We start from the raw sequence: 25,752 nt of genomic DNA, 5'->3' as shown, positions 1-25,752 counted from the left end.
ACAATAATATTAAGTCAACAAATAAAACGAAATAAAAACATGAATCTGTGCAGTTATAAGATCTAAAAATAATATCTACCTCTATACATATTTGTCAGACTGCAGTGTCCACAGTTACAGTTGTATGCAGTAGTCAGAACAGCATTACTTACTTTCCAAATCATGAGGTGTTTTAAGGAACACCCACTTAGCAGTGGCTGCTGAGGAAATAATTTCCTATATCAACCTGAGATTTTAAATGTGCAAGTGTTCTACCAATCTATCTAGTGCATAAAAAGGAAGAGAAGGAAGGGAAGGAAGGAAGGATAAGACATAGATAAAAATATCACAATGGTTTTTGTTTCAAAATAGATTGCTGTGCAATGACTGAAGCTTGATTGGCAGACATTTTGTATTCTTGCCCAGAGCCTTGTGGAGGGGAAGGTAATGGAGTTTCTGGAGTTGCTGAAAAAAACCACAGAAATAATTATATATTTCATTAGCCTGGTCTACTCTACGTATATACACTACTGCACTGAAAGGTCCTGTTGCATGCTTGGAAAAGAGAGTGCCTTGACATGCTTGGGAAACAGGATATTTTAATGATCAGAATTTTTAGTTTATTAAAGATTGTGCATGTAAAAACAATGATATATCAAAATGGAGCTGAATTTTTTAAATTAAATTAAATTCAGGTCAAAGTCTATTCTTAACATCATTTATATACATACATTTTTAATGCACAATTATTTTAATTTAAGAATGATGAGGAAATAGCTCTATGAACACTGACAGGTCACCATGCTAATTAATATTTTAAAATGAAACAGTGAAGTGTTATGACAGAAGGCTAACTTGCAATTACTTACGTATCTGTTCTGTATGTACAGGAGCAGACATTGAACTTATGAGGACAGTTTGGCCAGTTAATGGATCTTGGGCTAAGTGAGGATGCATTGGATGATGCAGATGACTGGCATCATTAGAAGTACCTGCAAAAATAACATGAGCATATATCAATGCAAACAAGCATGTTGTTGCCAGTGACTTATACTTCAGTAATTACATTTCCACAGAGTAAATATTTTGATTGGCAATTTGAATAATTGCCTGTGGGTATTCATTAAACAATTTAAGCAGACTTCAAGCATATTAAGCACTGTGTTTATTTTCACTGTTTTGACTGCAATAACAGTGTGTTTCATGAAATATTTCTAAGGATTCTTTCATCTGCCTAGGGAATTGTAGGACAACCCAGTAGTTACTGAGAAGTACATAGCAAAATCTGTTGTTGTAGGACTAAGTTAAACAAGATGAACTGCCAAGACAAGAAGGCTTTAGCTAACAATTACGCAACACAAAGCTCAGCCAGTGAGTAAGAGCGGTCGCTTAGATCAGGGTTCCCTCTACATCCAAACATCTTAGATTCAATAATAACATAATACTTAATATTAAGAATATTTTAATGGTTATTATATTATAAAATAAGATAATTATTTTATATAGATTATATAAAGATAATTTATATTATATTGAATATAAATTCAACATAATACAAGATGGTAAATTTAACAAATTGATAGCTTACCTCCCAGTAACATTTCCTGAAGCAAGCTGTCAATTTTAACAATTCCAAATAATTTAACCAATTGTATCTGCTCAATCATTTGCCAAGTGATGCTTTGGAGTGTAGGCAGTAGAAGAAGAAGTTCTCCAAATCTTCCTCTGGAGTCGTACTGACGGTCATTAATATAATCCTCTAAACTGATTTGGACTTGGAATCGCATATTCTTAATCTTCAATGGATTACTCAAGCCTTTTGCATCTTTAAAAATGACAAAAACTTTAGTCAAGGCATATTACGATTTGGGAGGAGCATCTTACTGTGTTTCATTTTATTCTTTTCCCTTCAGCTAGATAACATGAACAGATGCTACATTAACAAAAATGACTTTCAATACAATCACATGTAAAACAAATGAGAGATATTTTTGTAAAAATACCTGGATCAAAAAACACAATTGCTTTCAAGCAAGCATATTCATTGTCATCTATTTGAATTTCCTGGAAGGGACGAACTAATTCATCCAGAATCCGATTTGCTACTCGGCAGATCTCCATTTCAGTGCTGTTGCGATGGATTATGTAATTGTTGCCTTAAAGAGAAAGAATATCAACATATGAATTAATAGAAACATTTTGATGTAATGTACTAGATTAAGCCAATTTTCAAAAGTACATTTCATACTGCTTGATCAAGTTAATTTTTTTAAGTAGTAACTCTCTCTTGCATCACACACAACTTTTCATTGCAAACAGAGTATATGTGCAAATTATAGCTGTCACCCAGTAAATAATCTGTACATATAAGTACACCAACATGTAGTGATTAGTCCACAGGACCGAGGTTGGTATTTGGATTTACAAGTATGAAGCAATTTATGTTTAAATAACAGATAAATATACTAATGTATTGATCTTAAAATGTATTCTTCCCTGATTAAAATAATATATCCCAAGCTGAATGACAAGGATTTGACAATAGAAAAGAGGAGACAGTGGAAAAGCTTCTTTTTCTAATGGACGTTTCTGTTGTTCCGAATAAAATTTAGTAGCATCGTAAAATTTTCAGTTAAGAAATAATTTTACCTAGAGTTTTTTGGGTTTTGGGTTGTTTTTTAAAATATACATTTTGGAGGTCTCCACTATTGCATCTTAATTCACCTTCTGAAGAACACCAGGAATACCATGGAGCTTTCAGAAGCCACCAAGCAGTTTTTGAAAGAAAAACTGGTAAATATATCACAAGCAATCCATGTCAAAATGATTCATAAACAGATACCTGTCTCCAAGTATCAAAAATAAGCCTTGAAGCCTCAAATTGCTTCTTCTTTCGGTGCATCTGCTGATGCTCATGATATATAGTTTTCTTACTATTATTTTATCATTGTTTTCCTATTTACCTTATTACTAATCCAAATAAAATTGCAAATTTATTTTTCCCTGTTTCTGTTAGTTTTGTTAATGAAACTGTATCCAGGGAAATTACTACCTTAAGAAAGCCATTTGTACAGCTTTTATCTTGAGAGGATTGCTGGTGAGAGAAATACCTTCAGACCAAGCCCTTCTTGTCCTTTTAATGTGGGTAAAAATAAATTCAAGCTAATTTAGAGCTATGAAAAGGCAGGCCCAAAGAGGAAGGAGAACAAGTAGTAGAAAATGTCCTTGTACCACAACACCAGTGAAGAGACAAGTCTGAGTCTGTATTCCATATAGCTCTGCCTCACATCAAATATCCTGTCCAAGACAACCAACAGCCTGTCTCTGGAAACAGCTCCAATGCTGACCATGTCTAATGAGACCCTTTTTGGCAGAGTGCACTTCAGACTGGCAGAGCACTGTGTCAAACAAGGCTAACAAATGCCTCATCACATCACTCTCCACACCAGCACACATCTCATCTTATAACTGGGCCTCTCCGTTGCATGAACATGCTTCCATCAGTGACAACATCCTCTTCCCTGACAGCCATGTTCCCTTAATATAACCCTCTGTGGGAGCCATCTCAGCTGACCAAGAACACGTTCCTGCAGGCGTGCCTCAGCACTGTGCCGTGGGTGCACCCATCTGCCATGCCGCAGGGACAGCAGGAATGGTGTTTACGTGGTGGCCATATGGGGACTATTGAGGAAGAAGTGAGAGGGTTCTTGGGAAAGTGAGTTGCAGGTAACATTCTATCTAATATTTTAGCCAGTAGAGTCTTCTCTGAGTCTGAAGGACTCCTGAGAAAGCTCCAGATAAATGGCTTTCATGAAAACTGAAAATAGTACATGTGCAACAGGCTGGCTACTCCTTTCCTAAGCAAAGGGGTTATTACCTTTGTGTTGTTATTTTGCTCCAATTTTTTTTTATGGGAAAAGGTGTAGAAAGGATGATAACATAAGGAGTCAATTGCCAGGGAACTTCCTTAAATTGTAGTTTCTGCTTTCCAATAGACCTTTACCTGTATTAACTCACATGAAACCATCCACCTGCTTTTGCTAGAACAGGCATGTGACATTATATCATTAATAGCTATTTAGCATTTACAGAATGCATTGCTTTGATTGTGGCAGAACAGTTGTTCCACTTAAGTGACTACATCATTGCAAATGTACTATAACATCATCATCAGTAAGTAAAACAAAACCAATATTTACCTAAAAGTAAAATGTCCTTATATGCCATGGACCGTTTTGCTGCTCCAAGCAACAGGTGCTCCCCAGCATGTGCTCTTAGCAGGGCAACCTCATGAAAAAAACAGCAGACTCATTAGATGATAAAGCTGTAAGTTTCAATGAGAGCGAAAGAAAAGAACACACCTAACTGTGTGTTAGGTACATGTTGAAGACTGTTAAGATTCTGATGTAAAATGTAAAGTGACTGTAAAAATCTGAACACCATCAAAACAGCACTTTCTAATTAAACTGTCATTCTCTGTCATATCTAGATTCTGTCTAGATTTTAAACATCAGGTTCTGCAAAATACTTCTTAATAAATATACTACCTGCATTTATTTCCTAGTGTGTATTCCCTTGACAAAGTTTTCTCTGGCATTTTAAGTTGACGCTAAAAACTCCAGTGAGCTGTAATGAACTGTCAGAGTAAATTTGGTTCTATCAGTGTTTCATTTTTCTCTTGAACCAAAAATTTATGTGGCTCTTAAAAGAGCTTTTTCCCAACAAAGCTAGATATGCTAACAGAGCCACTATTGTCCACAAAGAGGAATCCCAATTTATACTAGGAAGGAACTTGTGTTTATTAGTTTACTCTTAGTCACCTATTTACTTTCCTCAAGTTTTAATGTCTGCTTGAAATTTCAGCAATGGCCTTTATTTCCTCAAAGAACTCATCTCTTGACAAGTAATTCTAATCCAAGCCAGTCATTTTAGGAGAGATATAAAGGTACACTGTACCTGGGTAATACTTATGTGTTAAGACTTCAGGTTCTCAGCTGCTTTGGTCTCCTCTCTGGTTTGTGAATCAGGCTGACTCCCACATCAGGAATCATTTTTTCAAAACCAGATGGCTTATTTCATAACTGAATGCACAATGGCCCTTAGAAACTGGCTATCAAAAAATGAAAAAATGGCATTCGTTTTATCTCTCAACGTCTTTGTCCCTACTTTTCCAAGGTACTTAAGGTTTCAGAGTATTTCCCAACATGTACTCTTCAAGCACAGCAGGGGCATTTTCAGCCTATCATTCTAAGCTGATGTTTCATTTTTTCAAATGCAGATAGGAATATTTTAAGGATATTTGATACCTCCTTTTTTTCTCCATGTTGTCTTAACAATAAAAGAAGCAATTTTTTTGCTTACTTTTGTTGCCCTTGTGTAGTAATGACATTTGAAATTCTTTTTCACATGAACAGTTTAAACTTATTTGAGTATGCTGAGCTTGTGAACATATGTGCTCTGTGAGTCTGCAAAGACATCATTTAACTTCTTTTTTGGGGAGTTTCCTGTGGCCTGAAACAGACCTATATTCCTGAGGAATGATATAAGGGGGGATGACTCAGTTCAAACCAGGATGACCTAACACTTGCAGTATTTTGTTAAAAAACTGAGAAACTGAAGAAGCAAAAAGAAGGATTTATACAATTCCAGTTCACAGAGTGATTTTTAAGATTAATCAGATTTTGATGTGGAATCAAGAGATCCAAAGCAATGAATTAATGTCCTTCTGAGGCTGCTTGTCAGAGAACTGATCCCCACAATGTGGAGATTCTGGTTCTGGGTTTGCCAGCACAACCTACTCTAAAAGCCAGTGATATATTAGAATATATTACAAATGTGATGTTAGATCAGACCTCCGTCATAAAAACTCTTATGAATTTTCAATATTTGGTGCTTTTTTTCCTTACATTTATTCTATCCAATATAATTTTAGTACACTGTATTGTATGAAAGATTATTTGCTATCGATTGATATCAGTATGTTTGGAATTTGTTTGAGATTCCAATCGTTTTTGGTTTTTGAAAGTACAGAAGTCTTGCATCATATTAAATAACATGCTGTCTTATACTATATTATAATGAAAGGTGAACATAAAAGGAATACTTTTAAAGGTCAGAAAATGTTCTGCTTCCCAGACACTACAAAAAGAACAAAACACTTAAATCCATGCTGCCTTGCTGCTTCTTTTTGTTCATGTCTTTTCTCTTGTGGTGGTGCTACTTCACAACTTAAATAAAATAAATTAAGAGGGTAGGTCTAGTACTCAGCTCTATTTGTTCAGACAAAAAAAGAATGAGTGCTTCATCCTGACATTTAAATATCACAGGCATAACAGAGCAGTAATTAGAGTTTTCTCTTTGGTCTCCTCTTATACCTGGTCATCGAGTGGTAGTTCACAGAAGCCCGGAATATATTTAGCCCATTCCACCAGGACCAAAAGTTGTTGCTTCATAGATTCACAGACATCACTAACACCAGCAATTTTCTTAACATTTATATCAGTGCTAGCACCAGGACTGGAAATTGAGATCTGGCCATAATGAGAGAAAAAATGAATTATGTTAAATTTCATATAATTTTATTTTCACTGGTTAATAGCATATGTAAGAAAAAAATCACAGCAGTAATCACAGATACTCTTGAGAAGTTCCTTGACCATATGGACCATTACCCTGCACGTAAATGATAAATTTTTCTTTCTCATTATTACCAGTTTGCATCGCAATATGCTAAAACTTTAATTAATCATATCATGGTACAATACCTTCTCATTTCACAATCCTATTTTTAAAAATATAGAGCTCTTTTCATTTGTAGAAGAGAGGTGTTTTGGGTTTTTTTCTTTAAAATGGTTGACATTTACTTCATTTCAGAAAAAAAAAGAAGAGCTCATAGTGGCACTTAGTAATATTAAGGGACAGAGATAATAAGACAAAGAGAATGATAAAGGGGTAGTACGTTCTTCTAGTGTAAAGACAAGTATCATTAACTTTAGAAGGTAAAACAGGGGGGTTTTAGTGCCTGGAGGAGAATGGTTTGTAATGATGAAGTAGTGGTATAGGCAGAGGTCTGAGATGTTTCAGAGGAACTGTAAAGGATATGGGTGTGCATTAGACCACCTGCAGGGAACAGTGTTCTGTGAAATGGCAAGAGAGCAATATCTTTCTGGGCCTGAAGCTGGGCACTTCTACTGAGCCAATTCCTGAAATTCTTAATGACTTTTCAAGGAAAGGAACAAAACCAGGCTTTCTCTTGAGCCAGGAAGAAAGACAGCTTAAGAAAAAGGCAAACCTGAGAAGGTAAGGCCAGTTTATAGTTGCTATCATACTAGGGAAGGAAAAAGAAAAAGAAAAAGAAAAAGAAAAAGAGAAAACAGAAAAACAAAAAGAGAAAAAGGAAAAAGAAAAAAAAGAAAATAAAAAGATCACTGTACAAGGCCTGTAAAACTGACTTTCCCTTTATGTTTTATCACTGAAAGCATGTTCAGGGAATTATGTATCCTAATTATCTTCCTCAGGAAAAGAAATTAATTGTTTGGTCTTCCACTATCACGTTCCTACACTTTTCAGGACGTTGGAAAGTATTTAGTTAGACTCCTACCAGTTCCCTCCATTCATATACCCATGTTAAACCCCACAGTGGGATCTGTAGTGAAATCCCTTATCCTTGGTAGTCAAAAGGAGCTGTGCTTCTGAACTAAAGCTCTGTGCTTCCTACATAATTCAGCAGTGTAAAACAGTGAAAACAGCTTAGATATTTATGTCAGTTAACCAGTTGAACATTAGCTCTCAGGGAAATACAGCAGCTAGGCAGGTGAAAAATTCCTCAGACACATAATTCAAAGGCTATCATGTAGCAAAAAAGGTTAGAGGTATTGCCTCTTTGTAGACAGAGAATGTGTGAAATCCATGCTATAATCATGAATCCATTTCTGGCATCTCCTCTATAAAAAGGAGGCTGAAAATACTGATATTCATTCAGGTGAGAGCTACCAGAGCGATTCAGTCTAGAAAACCTTCAGTACAGAAAGACAGTAAAGAAATTCAATAAAAGAAGCAATTTTTTGAAGAACCAAACATTTCATTTTTTTCCAGAAGAGTAAAAGGGGTCTTGATCATGATTCAAAGGTACAAAGAAGAGATTTCTGATAGTAGGTCACACACTGATCTACCTGAAAATGATACTAACCATGCAGCAACTAGAAGATAATACAAGAAGGCAAAGAAGAGGTAGATTGTTTAACTGTTAGACATACTGACTCATGAAGCTAATACATTGTCCTTCCCTTAATATATTTATTTAAAGCTGTGCATTTTTATAAATTACATCTTACATTACAAATTACAGTCTCCATGCTGAAATTACTTGGTGAACTTCTGCTGGGGATTCGTGGGATGACTCCCATGGAGTTCATTATGAACACCCAGGATTGTACGTCTTGACAAGGATATGAAGCTATGAACTTTTCAATTTCTATTTCTCTATTGCTTTAACCTGCCTTTCATTTAGGGTACAACACAGAACTCACTGACTTGATAGAATCGTAGATTAGCACAGGTTAGGAGGGACCTTGAAAGATTATCTAATCCAATCTTTTATGGGAAAGGAATCATCGAGATTATCTAACACCCTGTCCAATTGCATCTTGAAAACCTTCAGTGATAAGGACTCCACCACATCCCTGGAAAGGTTGCTCCAGTAATTGCTTGTTCTCAATGTAAAAAATTTCTTTCTTATATTGAGGTGAAATCTTTCCCAGTGTAACTTGTACCCATTAATGAGTTTATGAACATGAAAATATAACACTGTATCCCAGTTGTTCTGTAAACCTGCAGGGACAGATGCCTTTACTCATATGAGAGTCCAGCATGCCCTTTTCATATTTACATAATCCTGGAAGGCTCTCCCAGGTGTGTAGGAGAAAAATTGTACTTAGACAATTCCCCCCTATAAGGGATCTTAAGGAACAAAATTACTAATTTTTCCTATTTATTATGAACACTTCAAAAGGGATGAAAATATCTATTTTTCCTTATTTAATATGAACATTTCAAAAGAGATGAATGCCACCATCTTCCTCATTTCACAGCTGAAGTACTTGGATAATCATTTGGGACACTACCACCTCCTCTATGTCTCTTCTCAGGACTGAACTCATCTTACAGACTTATTCAATTGAGGGAAAAAGAAGTACTTTTAGGACTTCTTTGCTTTTCCATCATGCTAATGAAGTCTCTTGGACTTTGAGGTCAAGACTGTATCTTCATATATGCTTGACATAGTGATAGCAATTCTGTTCTAGTAAAACATAACAAATAGTAAGTACAATAAATTTGTGTATACACAAGGAGATGTTTTAGGCCAAGAACCTACTGTTTGAAAAGAACTTTGTGCTATAAACAGCTGAGGATGTGATTCTGTTCAAGACAGTTCTTATTCCTGAATTGCAAATACCAGTTGGAAATGATTAAGGAGTATTATAAAAAAAGCACAATAAGCAAGTTCAAAAATTACGAAGGAGATAAATATAGATATATTTTCAATACTGTATAGGTAGGAAAGGTAGGAAGGTACATTCTATTCATCTAGTCTGCCTGGACATGCAATATGTGCCAAAGACTATAACCCAGTAATTCCTGCATCAATTCTCTACAGGCAGTTCCAGCCTAAGAGAGATGCTTATAAAGGATGAGATTACAAACCATTTGGGGACGTATAAATCAGTCAGCATGAAATCATAAAGGTGGCAGTTAAATTCTAAGCAAGTTAGTAAGAGGTGCAAGAATGCAGAATCAATGACCATGATTTATCTGAGGTGCAGAAAAGGACTGGAGACTGTTCCATTCAGCAATTGATTCGATAGGAAAAAAAAAAGAAAAAGAGAAAATGAAGTTCAGATGAGACAAAGAAAATTTAAAAGTGAGATGTGAATAGACTCTGCAGTTGGAACACTTCTGTTTGCCTTACTTATAATGTCTAAGGATATTAAAAATAGGACTTTCAAAAGAATGTAAGGAAATGAGTGTCCACACCCCTTTGAATGGCTTTGGACAAATTTTTCCCTATGTTTCATGGGAAAGCCTGCTTCAAGGATAGATAGATGCCACCAGCTGCCTAAGACAGCAACTGATTTAAAAGCAGTAAGAACCATAAACCTTTATTAAGAAAGGTGCCTAAGACATATTGTTCTGGACAAAGTAGAATTTTTTTATTGACTATGCTTCAAGAATGTATTCTATTACTGCTTCTTCCATTGAGAAGAGGAAGTTGTGTGCATTTTGGAAGTAGGAAAAAAGTAATCTCAATAATTATTTTTGATACCATAAGAAATTGAGAAGCATTTAATTTTAGTAAAAGTGGTCTTAACGTCACTAAACAATTTTGTGATAGATCTCAGTACCTGGCGGGAGAGTGTCTCGGCTTGTGACAATGTGCTAATAGAGGGACTGTTGCAGCCATCAAAAGTGTTTCTTCTTGTACTTATCCTGTCCCGTTCATTTTGTACAGCTGGAAAATAATAATCATCTCATTTATTGACTTGTAAACACTGACACAAAGAATAATTTCAGAACTTTACTAGATTCCAGAAGATAACTCTAAGAACTGAAAGGTATGGCATTCAAAGAAGATGCTCTGCGTTTAGCTCTGAGTGATGAGGAAGGATGATAATACATGTTTACAGTCTCTATTGGAACCCTACTTGCCTGTAAAAAGAACGTATAACTAATTGCAGATAGGCACTGAATCACCTGCACTTCTGTCACTGGCTTAATTACAGTCAAACCTCTTTCTTCATTTAAACTTGAACACATGGTCTCAATTTCAACCAATTTAATAAGTCAGTCTTTATGATAACAGCAGAAATAGATATTTCCAGACTGCCAAACAGGTCAAGTGGTACAGCATCACCACTGAAAAAATATCTCTCAGAGGAAATATGAACGTCCTACTCATGCTCTGCTGTAGGAAACAATGAAACAGGAATGAATCATGAATTTAACCCACTAGTAAAATAATTTTGAAACTTAAATCTCATGTTCCTCCTCAATGACATTGCATTCCTAGCCAGTTTATGGAATATTAACTAAGTTACAGGGAAAAAAAAAAACAATCTAAAAACCAGCACACCAAAAAAGTTTTAGGACAGTAAATTCAGTAAGTTTTGTCTCATGGAGTCCAAAAAGAGGCATTTGAAAGAGCTTTGGATAGGGAATCTGTAACTGGCACATGTAAGGTTTATAAAGAAAGAAAGTATGCTTTTAAACTAAAGGAAGAAAAAAAAAAAACTGACAGTTAGATCCTTCTAAAACCTAGATCATGTCCAAGATTAGGCCAAGGAAAATGAAAAAGGGGAAAAAAATAATTGTGCCAGTGGAAATCTTTCTATTGCATGAGGAACTTCATTGTATTTTAAGAGCAGCAGCTTTATTCCCAAAGATACATTTGCTATATTGTGGGAAACAATCTCCATTACAGAGTTAAGGAGTAGTACAAGGGGTTTTAATTAGAAAAAAAACAAAAAAACCTCTGTGTACCAAGTAGGTTCAGGATTTATCTGAACAATGCACACAATTTATTCCAGAAGTGCACTAACTTTTTTGCAGTTAGTACACTCACCAATGGGCCTTCTATTAAGGTCACAGGAAGAAATCTTGTGTGGTGACAAACACACAGTATGTTGTAGACAGGAAAGAAAAAATATAACCTTTTATAAAAGAATGCTGAAACAAATATAGTGTATTAAAATTAATTCAGCATTGATTAGTTTTGCAAAAATAGTAAGGTATTCTGACAATACATCACTAGTGAAAATCACTAGTGGAGCACATTACCACCATAAGTGGATGCTTTAATTTTCTTCTACATACACATAATTTTGGATTATTAGACTAGACTGTGAAGCTAAAGCTTTATTGTCAATTCAGGCTAAAATTGCCTTAAATAGAGACTCCATGACAAGAGTGGTACATTTGCTCAAAGAGGACTTGTAAAGCTTTTAATAACTGAAGCCTCTCTTATCTTTGTCCCGAAGAAATGAAAGAGATTTGCTAAAAACATGAGAATCTATCATAGACTCTATGCTATACTTATACTATGAGACACGCCCTGATCATCTAGAGAGGTTATAAAAAACAAAAGCAATGTTGAAAGTCTTAGACACAGTGGGACCAGAGTAGGGCAGAGTAGCGTTAAGCGGGCTAAAAATTTTGTGCCATGCACTAGGCTGCATTAGCATCTTGAGGCAAATGAGCATTTCTCTGTTTTGGGCTCCCCAGCACATGAAAGATGCTGGAAAACTAGGTAGTGTCCAGCAGAGGCCTATGGAGATGGAATCCACAAGATGCACAAGGTGCAGGCATCTTTGCTTATGTGGAAAAAAGAGGAGCAACATGGATGTGAGGGTCTTCATTTCTGTAGCATACAGAAAAAGGAGCCAGATGCATAATGAAAAGACAAGACCCAATGGACACTACCCTAACTGCAGTAAGAGATATTCTAACTAGCTATAAGGGAAAAAACCCTTCCCAATGAGGATGGTCAAGTACTGGAAGAGCTTGCATACTGAGAGGTTGTTCAATCTCCCCTCCCACAGACTGTGTAAATCTGTCTGGACAGGGTCCCAAGCAACCTGACTGAACCTAGATGTTAGCCTTCGTTTAAGTGGGAGCTGAACTAGATGAATTCTAGATGTCCCTTCTGAGGTAAACTATTCTTTAATTTCAGGTTTTGAAAGTCTGTAAAGTTCTGCTATTTGCAAAACTTCTAGGGCTGCTTCATATTCACAGATCTTCCCCTTTCTTCACATCAGATTCATAACATATATACAATATGTTACTGACTTAATGGCTCAAATTCCAAAAGGCCAAAGTGTCTTAAAGGAGATCCACATTAATAGGCAAACCTATTTCATACCCTGTGTAATGCTTTTTAGAATATCCCCATGCAGCTTCAAGGAGAAAAAATCCATTTTACCTCATACCAATAACTTGATCACTAGCAAAGTACTGCTACAGGACAGATACTTCCTTTGTACAGACAAAAAGAATGATAGCTACATTACAAGAGAACTAAGCATTCACATTTCAGGCTGGCCTGCAAGCGGATGCACCACGCTCCAAACAAAAAAGGTAGCAAAGTTTGTGACAAACCACATTTGAGTGTGTATTTGAAACAGATAAGGACATCTTTTACATCTACATCATTACTGTCTTTGAAACAACAGCCCAAACAAAAAAATAAACCCTCTAATATTTGCACTGATCTTCTTTCCCTGTTGCTCTGATCTCGTGGTGATCTGGTCCTTTGACTCTGACTGAAGAATCACTGTGACACATGCTTCTCATATCTGTCAGTGAGATCCTAAGTAACAATTTTCCTATATTGAGCTCTAGGGAAATCGGATTTTTTATTAATTAATGTGGACACTCCACTGACTGCTACCACTACTCTTCCCACTACTTTTTCACTCAATTTCACAGTCCTTTGTCTGGCTTAAATGTTTCATACATTTAAATTTAAGGGAAGAACCAGTAAATTGGCACTGTCATTATTTAGGGCAGGGGAAAACCAGCCAGACAGCGATTTTATTACTCACTTTTGGTAAACATTTTAAGTAAAATCTTTTTGTTTGAAATATTCCAGCATATGGCTCAATATGTAGAAATCAATGAATTTTGGTGCCAGAATTAATGAACTATACAGTTGCAAATTCACTTTCATTCCATGGACTTGTTAATGCCCCAAATGCTAGAACTGCTTACTCCCTTGAAAGTTAGTAGACATTCATTTCACCTCAACATAAAAGCACTTTCCCGTTATGAAGGTATTGTAGCTACTTTCCATTGCTTTATTCTGCTGGAGTTTTTTAGAATTTTCATTAAATTTAAAGCTGATTTGGACTTTTTCTTCGTATATCAAATAATAAATTTCTCCATTACCTTCCTTTTTCATTCCTGCTCGAAAACACTTTTTTAAACGACAATATCTGCATTGATTCCTTTTGTCCTTGTCAACAATACACTGTCGGTTGAATCTATCAGAGACAAGAAAAGGTAAATGTATAAAGCATTAATAAAGTATCACCCTGATTACAAAGAAAAAAACCAACTTATCTGTCCTGTCAGAATAATGCCTATAACCACAGACTCTCTTCCTCAGTTGCAATGATTATTCTTCTTTATTAATCAGTTTTGAGAGGTGTTTCATACCTGCTAATTTTCTAGGAATGTATGTACATGTATAAACATGTGTATGCATTGGAATAGGCAAGTGTGGAAAATTTTGTAGGTATGTACGTCATTTCTACCTCAATTGATTTGTCAGGTAAGTCAGTAACTGGCTGCATCAAATGGAAGTGGAAGAAAAAAAAAATGAAGAAAAGCTGCAAATAGAAAAAACAAAGAACAATCAAAGGAAAAGCCAAATGTTGCTGGCATAGAGGAGCCCCTTAGCTGCAAAACCATTACCCTTGTCTGGCAGTGTTTACTCCTACTGGGAGGTAACAATGAACAAGTTGCAAGTTTTATCACTACAGATGGCAACCTAAACAGGAAATGAGAGGAACCAACACAATGAAATAAAGACTTGAGGAAATACATGGAGCATGACACTGCAAGGCAGCTTACCCAGGCTATTATGCACATCTACAGGTGTGCCTAAGGGATTACATATGAGCCATTTGTCACTCTCTCCATTTATGTCTGCCTTTTTTTCTTTGCATGTGTTTGTTAGATAAACAGACTCGGCAAAAGCAGAGCTCTTCCTGAAATCACTTGTGTCAGCTCTTAACACACCACTTTAGGGGTATGTCTATGCTATATCACTGTATGATGTCTATAAGGGAGATGTTTCCTTTTAAGAATATTACATAACCAAAGAAGAGTTTAGGAAACAACATTTCCAGTTACAAGCCATTCTTAGAAGTTTTATCATCACCCCATGCAATAGCACAAGGGAACAGAGATTGGGGGCTACAGTCAGTTCACCACATGTTGTCTCTGCTGCTTCTTTCTGCTCAAGGGAGGACTCCTCTCAGTCTTCACCTGCTCCATTGTCAGGTCCATCCCAACAGAGACAGTTCTCCGCAAACTTCTCCAATGTTAGTCCTTCCCATGGGCTTTGTTTTTCATGAACCACTCCAGCATGGGTGCTTTCCACAGCGTGCAGTCCTTCAGGATTGGGCTGCTATAGCAATGTGTCCCCTGCAGGGTCAACAGTCCTGCCAGAAAACCTTATCCAGTGTGGGGTCTTCCCTCCACAGGGCCACAGGTCTGGCTAGGAGCCTGCTGCTACACAGTCTTTCCATGAGGTTACATCCTTCTTTCAGGCATTCACCTTCTCCAGCAGCAGGTCCTCCATGGGCTGCAAGGGGATATCTGCTCCCATGTGGATTTCCATGGGTTTCACAAGGACACTTGCCTCATCATGGCCTGTACCATGGGCTGCAGGAGAATCCTTGCTCCAGCACTTAGAGCAAATCCTCCCCCTCCTTCTCCACTGACCTTGGTGTCTGCAGAGCTGTTCCTCTCTCATATTGTCACTACTTTTCTCTGGCTACAATTTTTTTGCACAATAATTATTTTTTCTTATTGAATACATTATCCCTCCAATTATTACCATCACCATTGCTGATAGCAAAGCTCAGCTTTGGTCATCTTGGAGATGGCTGGCATTGGCTTCACCAGACACACAGGTGATACTTCTGACAGCTTCTCACAAGAATCCACTTTTGTAACCCCATCACTACCAAAATCTTGGCATGAAAACCCAATATTCTCCTTCAGTAATTTGTTTAAATGCATTGAGCTTTCCATATATTCTGCTTATGACTCAGAATGGACAGTTTATAGCCCTGAGCCTACACAGATCATTTCATCAAACATGGTGCAGTGTGATATTTTGGGGACCATTTGGAAATTAGCAGATTGCCATTCAGACAGAAGGGGGAAATGGCTGCTCAAAAGACCTGTGCGTCACACCAAGTGGGAGTATGTGCAGATGTGTTTTACAGTCCCTAAAACAAGATTCATAAATATTAGACTTTCTATTCAGAAGCTACCTTCATAAGGAAAGAATTTTAGAAAACAGTTAAGTATTACAGTTTTCACACTGAAGTGAAAATATGATCATTTTTCCCTTTTTTTTCAGAGATGACTTTTGTAATCATAAATAAAAGAGTGAAACAGTTTGTGAGTGATGTAATGATATCAACAATATCATCAAGCACCTGGAACATAGTTTCTGGAATGTCTAATATCAAATAGCATTCCTTAAGAAAAAGCTGAAAATCCCCTGACATGATTGAAAAATTCTGATAAAGTATAAATATAATTTTTGCTTAAATTCATTAATATAGTGCCTCTAGATGAACTTTTGAAATACCTGCATGAATAGACGTGGTTTTTCCTTATGCTACGTCTAAAAAATCCCTTGCATCCATCACAGCTGGAAGCACCATAATGTTTTCCGGTTGCTCGATCTCCACATATTGCACAGAGACTACTGAGCCCGTTGTCAGCAGCATTCATGTTGACGGCTTCTCCTGAACTGTCTGAGAAGAGACAAGAACATACATAGTTATGGATAAGACTTCCAAAGACCACCCCATGAGCAGGTTGTACCTAAATAGAGGCTTTTCTGGCCTTATCTCTTTTAATTGCCACTTAGGATTTATATAGTTTGACCCATGTGATTACATCTGGTTCTCACTGACATGAACACTTTCAAAGTGATAGATATGTTAAAAGAACTTATGAAGTTCATAACAACAAATAATTTAGCTCTAAACTCTTTTCAGCTGAAGGGCTAAAAATTAAAGTGTCCCTCTGCATTTATAATTACAAATGTTCCTACATATGTTCCTACTAACATGAAGAGGAACTTTGGCACAAAGCAGTCTTAAGATCTCATGTATCAGCTCTCATACAACCTAGCAATAGATGGCAATTGTCTTACAAAGATTTATGACATTAAAAAAAAGAAACAAAAAAAAAGAAGGAATTTGTATGACTTAATTTTAAAAAACCAAAACAACAAAAATACGTGCTAAGAGTATTAACATACTGTTAACAAGTCTCCTATTTCCTTGAAGATATTTTTGACAGGAGCACTGGTGCAGTCTTTCCTTGCACAGAATATTAGCTACATGATTAACAATTAGTCACTGAATACAGTAAACACTACTGAATAAATTCACCTGAAATCAGCTATATTTATTCTTTGAATCACAATGCTAACAGACGTGTTCAAAGAAACAACTGCAAAATAGCTTTTTCTGTTTTGCTTCTGGTTTAAACAGAAGGAAAACATATCCTAAGCATTTCTATCTGTTTTGTCCAGGAGAGGAAAGAGTGTCACGTGAATCAGATATGTAAAAATGAATTCAAAATTCAAGTACATGAGTTCATGAACAGTATACAGGATGAACAGTAAAACTGTTAATATTGATACATAATATTATTCATATTGTATAGATTCAACCAAAATGTAAAACACAAATACATTACAAAATTTCCATTGTGTCCCACAGAGCTTAAAAGAGTTCTTCAGATACAGAGAGAAGCAACTCTTCTGTTTTGTTTTGTTTTACTGAGCTGTAATTGAATTACATCAAAAAGAAGGAATTACATCAAAAAGAAATCTTAGAAAAATTCAGTTCTGTAAATAATTTATTTTAAAATTAGGATTGTCATGACTGGAAAATTTTAAACTACTTTTAAACTAGGTTACAGAATTGCTTTAGAAAAATATAGGACCTTTTTTTGGAGTTTTGTAGCTTTGCAGCATATAGAAGAATAATTGAAAATACAATATAAGTTCTGCATGCATATATATATATGTATGTATGTATGTATGTATGTATGTATGTATGTATGTATGTATAAGGGCATACTTATTTTCTTTGCTATTATTATGAACCAAAATGTCTAGAAAACTGACCTGCTGTTGAAAAATTCTTTGATTTCAACAGAACTGTGTAATCTGCCTGAATGTGGCTTATTAAACTTCTCTAAAGGTTCCTAATTAATTTAAACAGCTAGAAAAGATACACAGGAAGATTCATAAGGGACAGCTTTCAGTTCCAAACTAGCACTATAACAATACAATGTTTTTATAAATGCTATAAGAAAATACTTAGGCTAAACTCAATACAAACTCTAAATATAAAAAGGCTGCACCTGATAACTAATAGTTATCGAGCTAATCACTTACAGTGATAATTTAACCAGCTGTGGTGGTTTGACAGGAAATGTGTTTTTTGAGATGCTGTGTTTTTGGCTAATGGATATTTAGACTTTAATATTGGCATTTAACTTGACTATTGAGACATAGACACGCTTCTGAGAACACAGGGTTAAAAGCAGAGCTCTCTCCTGGGAGGGTCTTCTTGGGTTTCCGGTGGGAAAGAGTTCGGGTCTCTCTCCCGGCCCAGCTGCTGGCTGGGCAGGGGTAGGGGAAAGCCATGTGGCCGAGAGAGGTAGGCCTGAGCCCCGGGGTAGAAGGGTGGAAGAGAGAGAAAGAGAGAGACACTGGGAGCTATCGGGCAGCCTTTTCTGAGAGACACAGAGAGAGAGAGAGAGAGAGCCGCTGCCTGGGACTGTAACTTTGAAGCTTGATAAACATAGGCCTGCGCCGGCAGCACGGCTGGGACGGAGAAGAGGGAGGGGTTCAGCCGGCCGCTTGTAAGAGCTTTTAACTCTTTTTTAGAGAATGAGAACTTTACAGATCATTGACTTTTTTTAGAAGATAGAGTAGAAGATGAAGAAGAAATGGGCCAGTGTGAGAGAGGTCTGAGCGAGTGAGAGATAGTAGAAGAATAGAGAAGAATCTTAGTGGGAAGAGATGATAGAGTGGCTTTTGCTGGACTCTTTTTGTATAGCCATAGACAGAACCATGTTCTTTGTGATACAGAGACTGCATTCTAGGGGGAGGCAATGGCTTCAGGACTAAGAAGGTTCAGTGTTGGTGCTCTTCGGCCTCAGGGAGTGAAAAAATATGGGGGGGACAGGTGTCTCAAAAAGAGAGATTGTGGGGACAGGTGTCTCAAAAGAGAGACTGTGCCTTTTTTGGATCAGGACAGAGCATCTTTAAAAGACAACCTTAGAAGCAGTTTTAGTCTGTGTTCAGTAGTGAGAGCACTAGACATGGAAAAGAAGAAGTCACGACGGCAGATGTACTCCGGGCGGTGCCACGAGTGACACAGAAACACACGAAGCTTCAGCTGTGTTTCCAGGGGAAGCCCATGGTACAAGAAAGACTCTTCTCCTCTTGATGAACTGAAGATTGATTGTCTAAAAGGTAGTGCTAGACTGAGAGTTGGTGATTTGAAGAACAAATGTATTGGGTTAGAAATTTAGTGGGGGGAGGAGGAAATGCACTTGTGAAGTTTTCATTTTCCCTGTGTGTGTGTTCCTTTTTATCTGTAGTTGTAGAATAGTTAATAAAGTTCTAGTTCTTTTTTCCCTAAGTAAGAGCCTGCTTTGCTTATTCCTGGTCACATCTCACAGCAGAAACCAGGGAGAAGGTATCTTCATGGGGGCACTGGCATTGTGCCAGTGTCAAACCATGACACCAGCTCTATCTCCAACACATAATGCAACCAAGAACAACCTCCCTAATCTGCCTTTTCATTTTATTTAACATTAACAGATCCAAAAGGGTGCTATTCAGCAAAAAACATATGACCAATGAAATACCCATTTTAGAACAAAAAAAGTGGAGAAAACATCTAAAGTTATATAATCATTGTTGACAGCTACAAATTTAGTTAGCCCATAAAGTTCTGATTTTTCTTCCTAAATTGATAACCAAATCTAACCTTCTGTTTACCAACCTTGTTGCAACTTAACATCAGAAATTCAGATAAAACTTAAAGCCCAACAATAAAAAGTTAATTATGTTCTATATGGCCGGTGCTAAATATTTTTCCTGCAAATCACTGCATAAAAGGTTCTGCCTTTTAAAATACATACTACTATAGAACTATGAGTTATACCTTAAGACACAATAAACAAACATTTTTTAGTGTATTAAAAGATTTGAAAGGCCATTTTTGAGTAGTTTAATTTGCTTGATACTTTTATTCACTTTTTTTTGTCAGTACTAGATGGCAGAATGAAACTATGTGCTTTCTATTTCAAGCATAACTTGAGAAAAATTCTCAAAAACTGCATATGAAAAAAAATCTGCCTAAAGTGTTACATTAACCAAACGCAAATACTTTTTCTCAACTAAACATTATCCTCTAGAAAGCCAATGTGATTCTTTTTAAATCACTCTTGTGTATATATACACTTAGCTAGAAAGGCTAGATTAATACTTAAATAAAATAAATATTAGTATAAAAATTAGAAACTAGGCATCAAGAAACAGTAGCTAATTTTTTTCACAAAACTCTGGATAATTTTTTCATTTCCTTCTGAAAGTTATATACAAAATATACCTCCACATCCAAACTGTCAATACTAGTTATTAATTTGTCTTACAGTAAATAAAACAACTGCTGAATAGACCATTTTTTTCCCTTTGATTAACTGACTGGTGACAGTACAACTACTTTATTATATATAAAATCTTTTTTATTTTCCTTAAAGAATTATAATGTTACTAACTCAGAGTCAGTGATGAAGTGTAAGAGAGTAGATTTGTAGTTTGAAAACAACCCCCAAATGCTCCATTAATAAAACATTTAAGTAACACCTTATAGCATTACTACAATTCACTTTTTCTGTTAACTGGCTTGAATTTGCCTCAAAGGGCAGAACTCACCATTGCCATTATACAGAATCTGCATAGTTTCGAACTCCAGTGCTGTATATGTTGGATCTAAAACTTCACTGTAGTTTGCCATTTCCATGTCCAGTATTGGTTCTGAGAGCCGCATCATTGAATGCAAAAGCAGTGAAAAAGCTGTTCAAATGTACAACCTTCCCATTCTGTTTCACAGTGATTGATAATCCAAAGTTAACTATAACTGTGTCACTTGAGTACAGCAATGGGAGGAGCTGGAAAACTGCTTCTGCATGCTGTATTTTACCTGGGTATTTTTTTCTCTTTTATGATACAGTGCAACCTTTCTGATAATCTTGGAATGCTTTTTTGAAATAATCTTATCAGAAGTTGTACTGGTTCCAGTTCTTGCATGAGCCCAAGGACATGCAGGAAGCTTCCCATCCCTCATGCCTTGCTTCACATTTTGCTGTCAATGTGTGGTACAAACAGTTCTAAACAAACTACTCTGGCTGTTCTATGTAGAAACTAAGTTCATATGCCATTTTGCTGTCACTTCAGAACAATAAGGAAATGTGACATGATATGATTATGGACTATCTCAAACTATACCCAAATCACTTACCTACATATTTTAAAAGACAGCTGTAAAATCTCCCATTTTACAGCTGGCAATGTTCTTTCCCACTGGCAATTACTTAGCTCAGTAGGCATCCTTAAGCAAGGCTTCAAGTGACACAAGTCTGCAGCAAGGCCCATTCATAAATCCCCTCCATCACACACTGTGCTGCTGCAATGGCTCCAGGCACTGTATCCTGCAGCCTCTCAGACAGTGGCTTCCTGCTCTAACCCTTCTTCATACAAAATGTGATGGCTGCATGGCATTTCCAAGTGCCAAGAAATATTAATCACCTTCTCTGTAATGAAGAATCTCTGGGTAGGTTCACAGCTCATCAGCTGGTAGACATGGTGTGTACAAACCCAGTTAAAAACCCTCCTGTAAAGCTGCTTGAATCTGTGCCAAATATATAGCTGAACAGCAGAATTTCACTTGCTAATCTGGTGCTTCCAAATGTTTGATAGCAGAATTCCAAATGTTATTATTCTCAATACATTCTTTACAGAATACTACCCTTTGTACTCCTAAAAATAGTTACATAAAGATTACATATATAGAAAAACTACCCAGTTTATGCCTAATTAAGAGTAACTAGTAACTCTATATACAACATTGAAATGCATATTTGAATGGAAAAGTGCCTGCAGTTCCTACTCAGTAAAAGTAGCTGTAAAAGGGCACTGTAAATTAACTTCTTGATTAAATAACTAAATAAATGTTTTTAAAAGCAATTTATGACAGACAAGCTACCAATGAAGGAGGAAAATTTACACTAAAAGACCTACAAAAAAACCTTTCAAAATTCATCCTTCTACTATCCATGTCCCCAGGGTTACCCGAGAGTCATAAATCATGCTGTCTCCTTGTGGACATGTACATGCATCCTCAGGCCTGTTCTCCTCCTGACTCCAGCAGAGCCCAGTAACATAATTATGACAACAGGATTCTTGTATAATTCACAGACCTATCCCTAAACCAAAGTATATTTACAGTTGTGTTACTGCTTGCAAAAATTCTTCTCAGACTTTGGAGGGTCTCCACAGGGGCTGTCCTTTTCAACCTACTGGTATTCATTTTCCTCTAAACCATTCATCCATTATTATATTTAATGAGAGATCAAAAAACTGCAAAAGTTACTTCTTAAAAAGAGCAGCTGATTTGAATACAGATACTTCCTATACATGGCAGAAGACAAATAATACAAAATATGGCAATTTTTAAGGATATTTAAGAATATGATTAAAATTTTAGAATATTTACTGCCTACAGTCATGGACAAAAATTACTCAGAAAGTGTCATTTCATAGCAGTGGAAGTGTACAATATTTCACAGTTTTTAAACACAGCTAATATTTCTTTCTTTTACTTAAATAAGTATATTAAATTAAGATTGGTGAAAAGCTACTTGTTGACAGCCAATATTGTTTAGGAAATCACTGTAATTTCATCATGAGATGGAATTTATTTATTTATTTATTTATTTATTTATTTATTTATTATTTATTTATATTACCTGATGGCTCAGTTTGGAAAGTTTCTTCTGTAGCAGAATTTGTTGTATTTGCTACAACCATTTGTTGTACTTGTATAGTATTTGCTATAAAACTAATTACTAGTTACATAAAAAATGATTCATTGCCTTAATATGCTACTTAGTGTAATATAAAAAGGCTTACATGTTAACTAGAATTATCTATTGTTCTTCAGTGTAGACTTTTTGATAATATGTTCTATAAATATTATCTGGCTTTTTAATACCAAAATTGTATGCTTACAAACACATCCATTACATATTTTTTATTTCAAAGAGCCAGCCTTGAGAACATTGTGGCATATAAGTAAATTCAAAATAAGGGAATGAATGGAAGATGGAAGATATCATGTATGACATGATCAAATCCTGCTATTCCCTCTGCTATTAGCAGAACTTCTTCAATGCTGCCAAAACAGGTCCCTTAGTGACTGCTAAAGAGAGGGAATGAATTGACCCTTCATACTTCTGTCATATAAAAACTCATTTCAATTGATTTTTTAATATGGAAAAATGTATGCTATAGGAAAGACATTCTTTATATTATTTTTTCATGTTTTGCTAAGGAAACTTCTTACAGTCAAATCTTGCACTCATAAAAATGTGCTTTCTGGGGGATTTTTGGCATCATGAAGTACATCATGAACAATTTATGTACACTAAATCACTATGGTAAAATATTAATATGTTTTCTTTCAGCCTTAGGTGGATTAGAATGCAGTCTTGGAATTAGAGCAGTTGATGAAAGAAGCTAATGATGAACAGCTTTGGTCTTATGTCAGTTCAAGCTGCATACTGTTCACTAGTATTCAGACTCCCTCACAGCAGATTTCTTTTCATATTGGACACCTGCACTGTTTTTCAAATTCTGAATGACACTCCAGCTTGGAGTATAAAATAGTCTAAATCAAGTCATCGCCTACTGACAGCCAAGAAACATCAGCCTAAGGTAAGCAAAAGTTTTAAAACTGTGTAATTAGTCAAACTGCTAAGCACTTCTTTGAGATAAGTGATACTGTAAAAGTGAGAAAGAAATAACTCCTCAAAGTAAATTTTACAGTAATTGTGAAGAGAAAGCTATACAATAATGGTTTCGATCATGATTTTCTTGCTTTTTTTCCTTTAAATCTGATGACCTCAGGATCACATACGGATGGCATTCCTATCTTATCTTTAAGACTATTAACTCTGTTAATTGTTCAGCTCTCCATATTAAATGTAATCATTCTTTCTGACTGTGGTATAAAATACAGCACAACCCAATAAAATCAAGGTTATTTCCATAAAAATCTTCCTGAAAATAAAAACAAATCTCAAACTACTATCACCACTGAAAGAGTTTTAGTTTTCTCTTTTAATAAGTAGCAACATGTTCTTTTACATTTCCAGCTAAGTGAGAAATGTAGGTTGCCAGAAAAACGTGTTAATTCTAAGGGTTTTTTATTCTTGTTCCCCACGTGTTCTGGATAACAACACACCTTCTGTTTCCTGCTTTGCAAGAACAGTGAGTTGTGGTGGACATACTTGGAAGGCATCCTGGTTTTGTCAACAATCTGTCATATTTATCCAGAATGCTGGCAAAACACACATTTTGATTTCCTTGCCTCTTGATGGTTGGCACACATAGGACAGGGTATTCATACAGGCCATACTAAAAAACCCCAAAGAAACCATATGAGCTGAGCCAGAATGCCTCCTTACTACAGTAAACTCAAAGACCTCCAAGCCAGAGAGTTTATTGCCAGAAACTTGCTACCCAGGAAGCAGTGTGAACTTTTCTGCACACCCATGGGCAATCTCATCTTTGCCTTACAAAGGTACACGCCCATGTAATAGCACAGACTGAGCTTCCCTCTCCTGGAACACACCCTCAGTGCCAGGGAGAACACTGCTAGTCACCATCACATCAGCTCTGCTGACACCTACCCCCAAGTGCTTCATAAATGGTCCATGAGTAATGACTGGGAAATGTTTGCTTGTGTTCTAGAACATAAAATTATGACATGTTCGACATGGAAAGCTTTGTAACACTGTGGCATTGCTTTATTTGATAAAGATTGCTGGCTTCTTATTTTTTAAATAAATAAAAATGTTAGAGTGGGATTAGATCTAAAAATCAGTGATAAAATATGAATGCATGTTATAAATGTGTATAACCAAGCTTCTTCAAAAAGAAATAGCCTTTTTGCTTAACACCTAGGTAATATGATGGAATTATGGCTACAGTCCTCTACAACTCTAAGAAACTACAGCAAGACTTGTAACATTGTCATGTCCCCACTCTCCCTCCACCACTCCCCAAAATTTTCAGAGCCAAAAAAGGACAAAATTGCCTTTCAGCTGGTTAACGTGAAAGGATTTTTCAGAACAATTTGTGAATCATGAGAATAAATATATAGCACAAAGGCTTCCACTAAGGTGACCAAAGGCATCATCTCAAACCCTGCATCAAACACAGCACCAACTATCACCTTCAACAAGCAAATTTATGGCCCTTAGACTTTTCACTTTGTCCTAAAAAAAAAATGGTTAAACAAAACACTAGAAAAGCACAGTCAATACCAGAACTGAATAACAGGTTTTCATGGCACACTTATTAGGCAAGGTGGTAAGATTAGCAGCAACAAATCATGCCAGGTGAAACTCAAGTACAGATCTTTGTGGGAAATCCAGGCTAAGCCTGTTTTCATTACTCACATTTTTAGACACTTAGACCACCCCAGGCATTCTACAGAAAGGAGATTCTTACACATATTGAATTTGCCTCTTTTTTCAGTTAAATTGGTCATTCATTACATTGAGCTCCACTCTAACCTACAGCATATATAGCTTTCTTTTATAAGTTATGTCGAAGGTTGTGTTTTTTGGGGTTTTTTTTTCCATTTTGGTTTAACA

The 25,752-nt window shown here is 36.2% G+C and overlaps 1 protein-coding gene across 1 annotated transcript; it reads right to left on the bottom strand.

Moving 5' to 3' along the window:
- Positions 1–325: 325 nt before the first annotated feature.
- On the bottom strand, positions 326–16,521 carry HNF4G (hepatocyte nuclear factor 4 gamma). Its single transcript, XM_036406749.2, has 9 exons — positions 16,361–16,521; positions 13,918–14,012; positions 10,380–10,486; positions 6,354–6,509; positions 4,179–4,266; positions 1,983–2,135; positions 1,568–1,804; positions 849–971; positions 326–444 (listed from the first exon to the last, which is right to left on the bottom strand). Exons 1-9 carry the CDS (start codon positions 16,504–16,506, stop codon positions 326–328), a joined length of 1,224 nt encoding a protein of 407 aa, XP_036262642.2. The 5' UTR covers positions 16,507–16,521.
- Positions 16,522–25,752: the final 9,231 nt, after the last annotated feature.

Source organism: Molothrus ater, chromosome 1 (genome assembly GCF_012460135.2).
Source record: "Molothrus ater isolate BHLD 08-10-18 breed brown headed cowbird chromosome 1, BPBGC_Mater_1.1, whole genome shotgun sequence".
NCBI classification, from domain to species: domain Eukaryota; kingdom Metazoa; phylum Chordata; class Aves; order Passeriformes; family Icteridae; genus Molothrus; species Molothrus ater.
This window is presented reverse-complemented; position numbering and strand designations above follow the sequence as displayed.

Excerpts from the sequence above, each read along its gene's own strand:
- HNF4G (XM_036406749.2), bottom strand. The coding sequence starts at position 16,506 with ATGAATGCTGCTGACAACGGGCTCAGTAGTCTCTGTGCAATATGTGGA. Across the intron at positions 1,805-1,982 it reads AATTGTGTTTTTTGATCCAG|ATGCAAAAGGCTTGAGTAAT; the intron begins GTATTTTTACAA and ends TCATTTTTAAAG. Across the intron at positions 445-848 it reads TGTACATACAGAACAGATAC|CAACTCCAGAAACTCCATTA; the intron begins GTAAGTAATTGC and ends GGTTTTTTTCAG.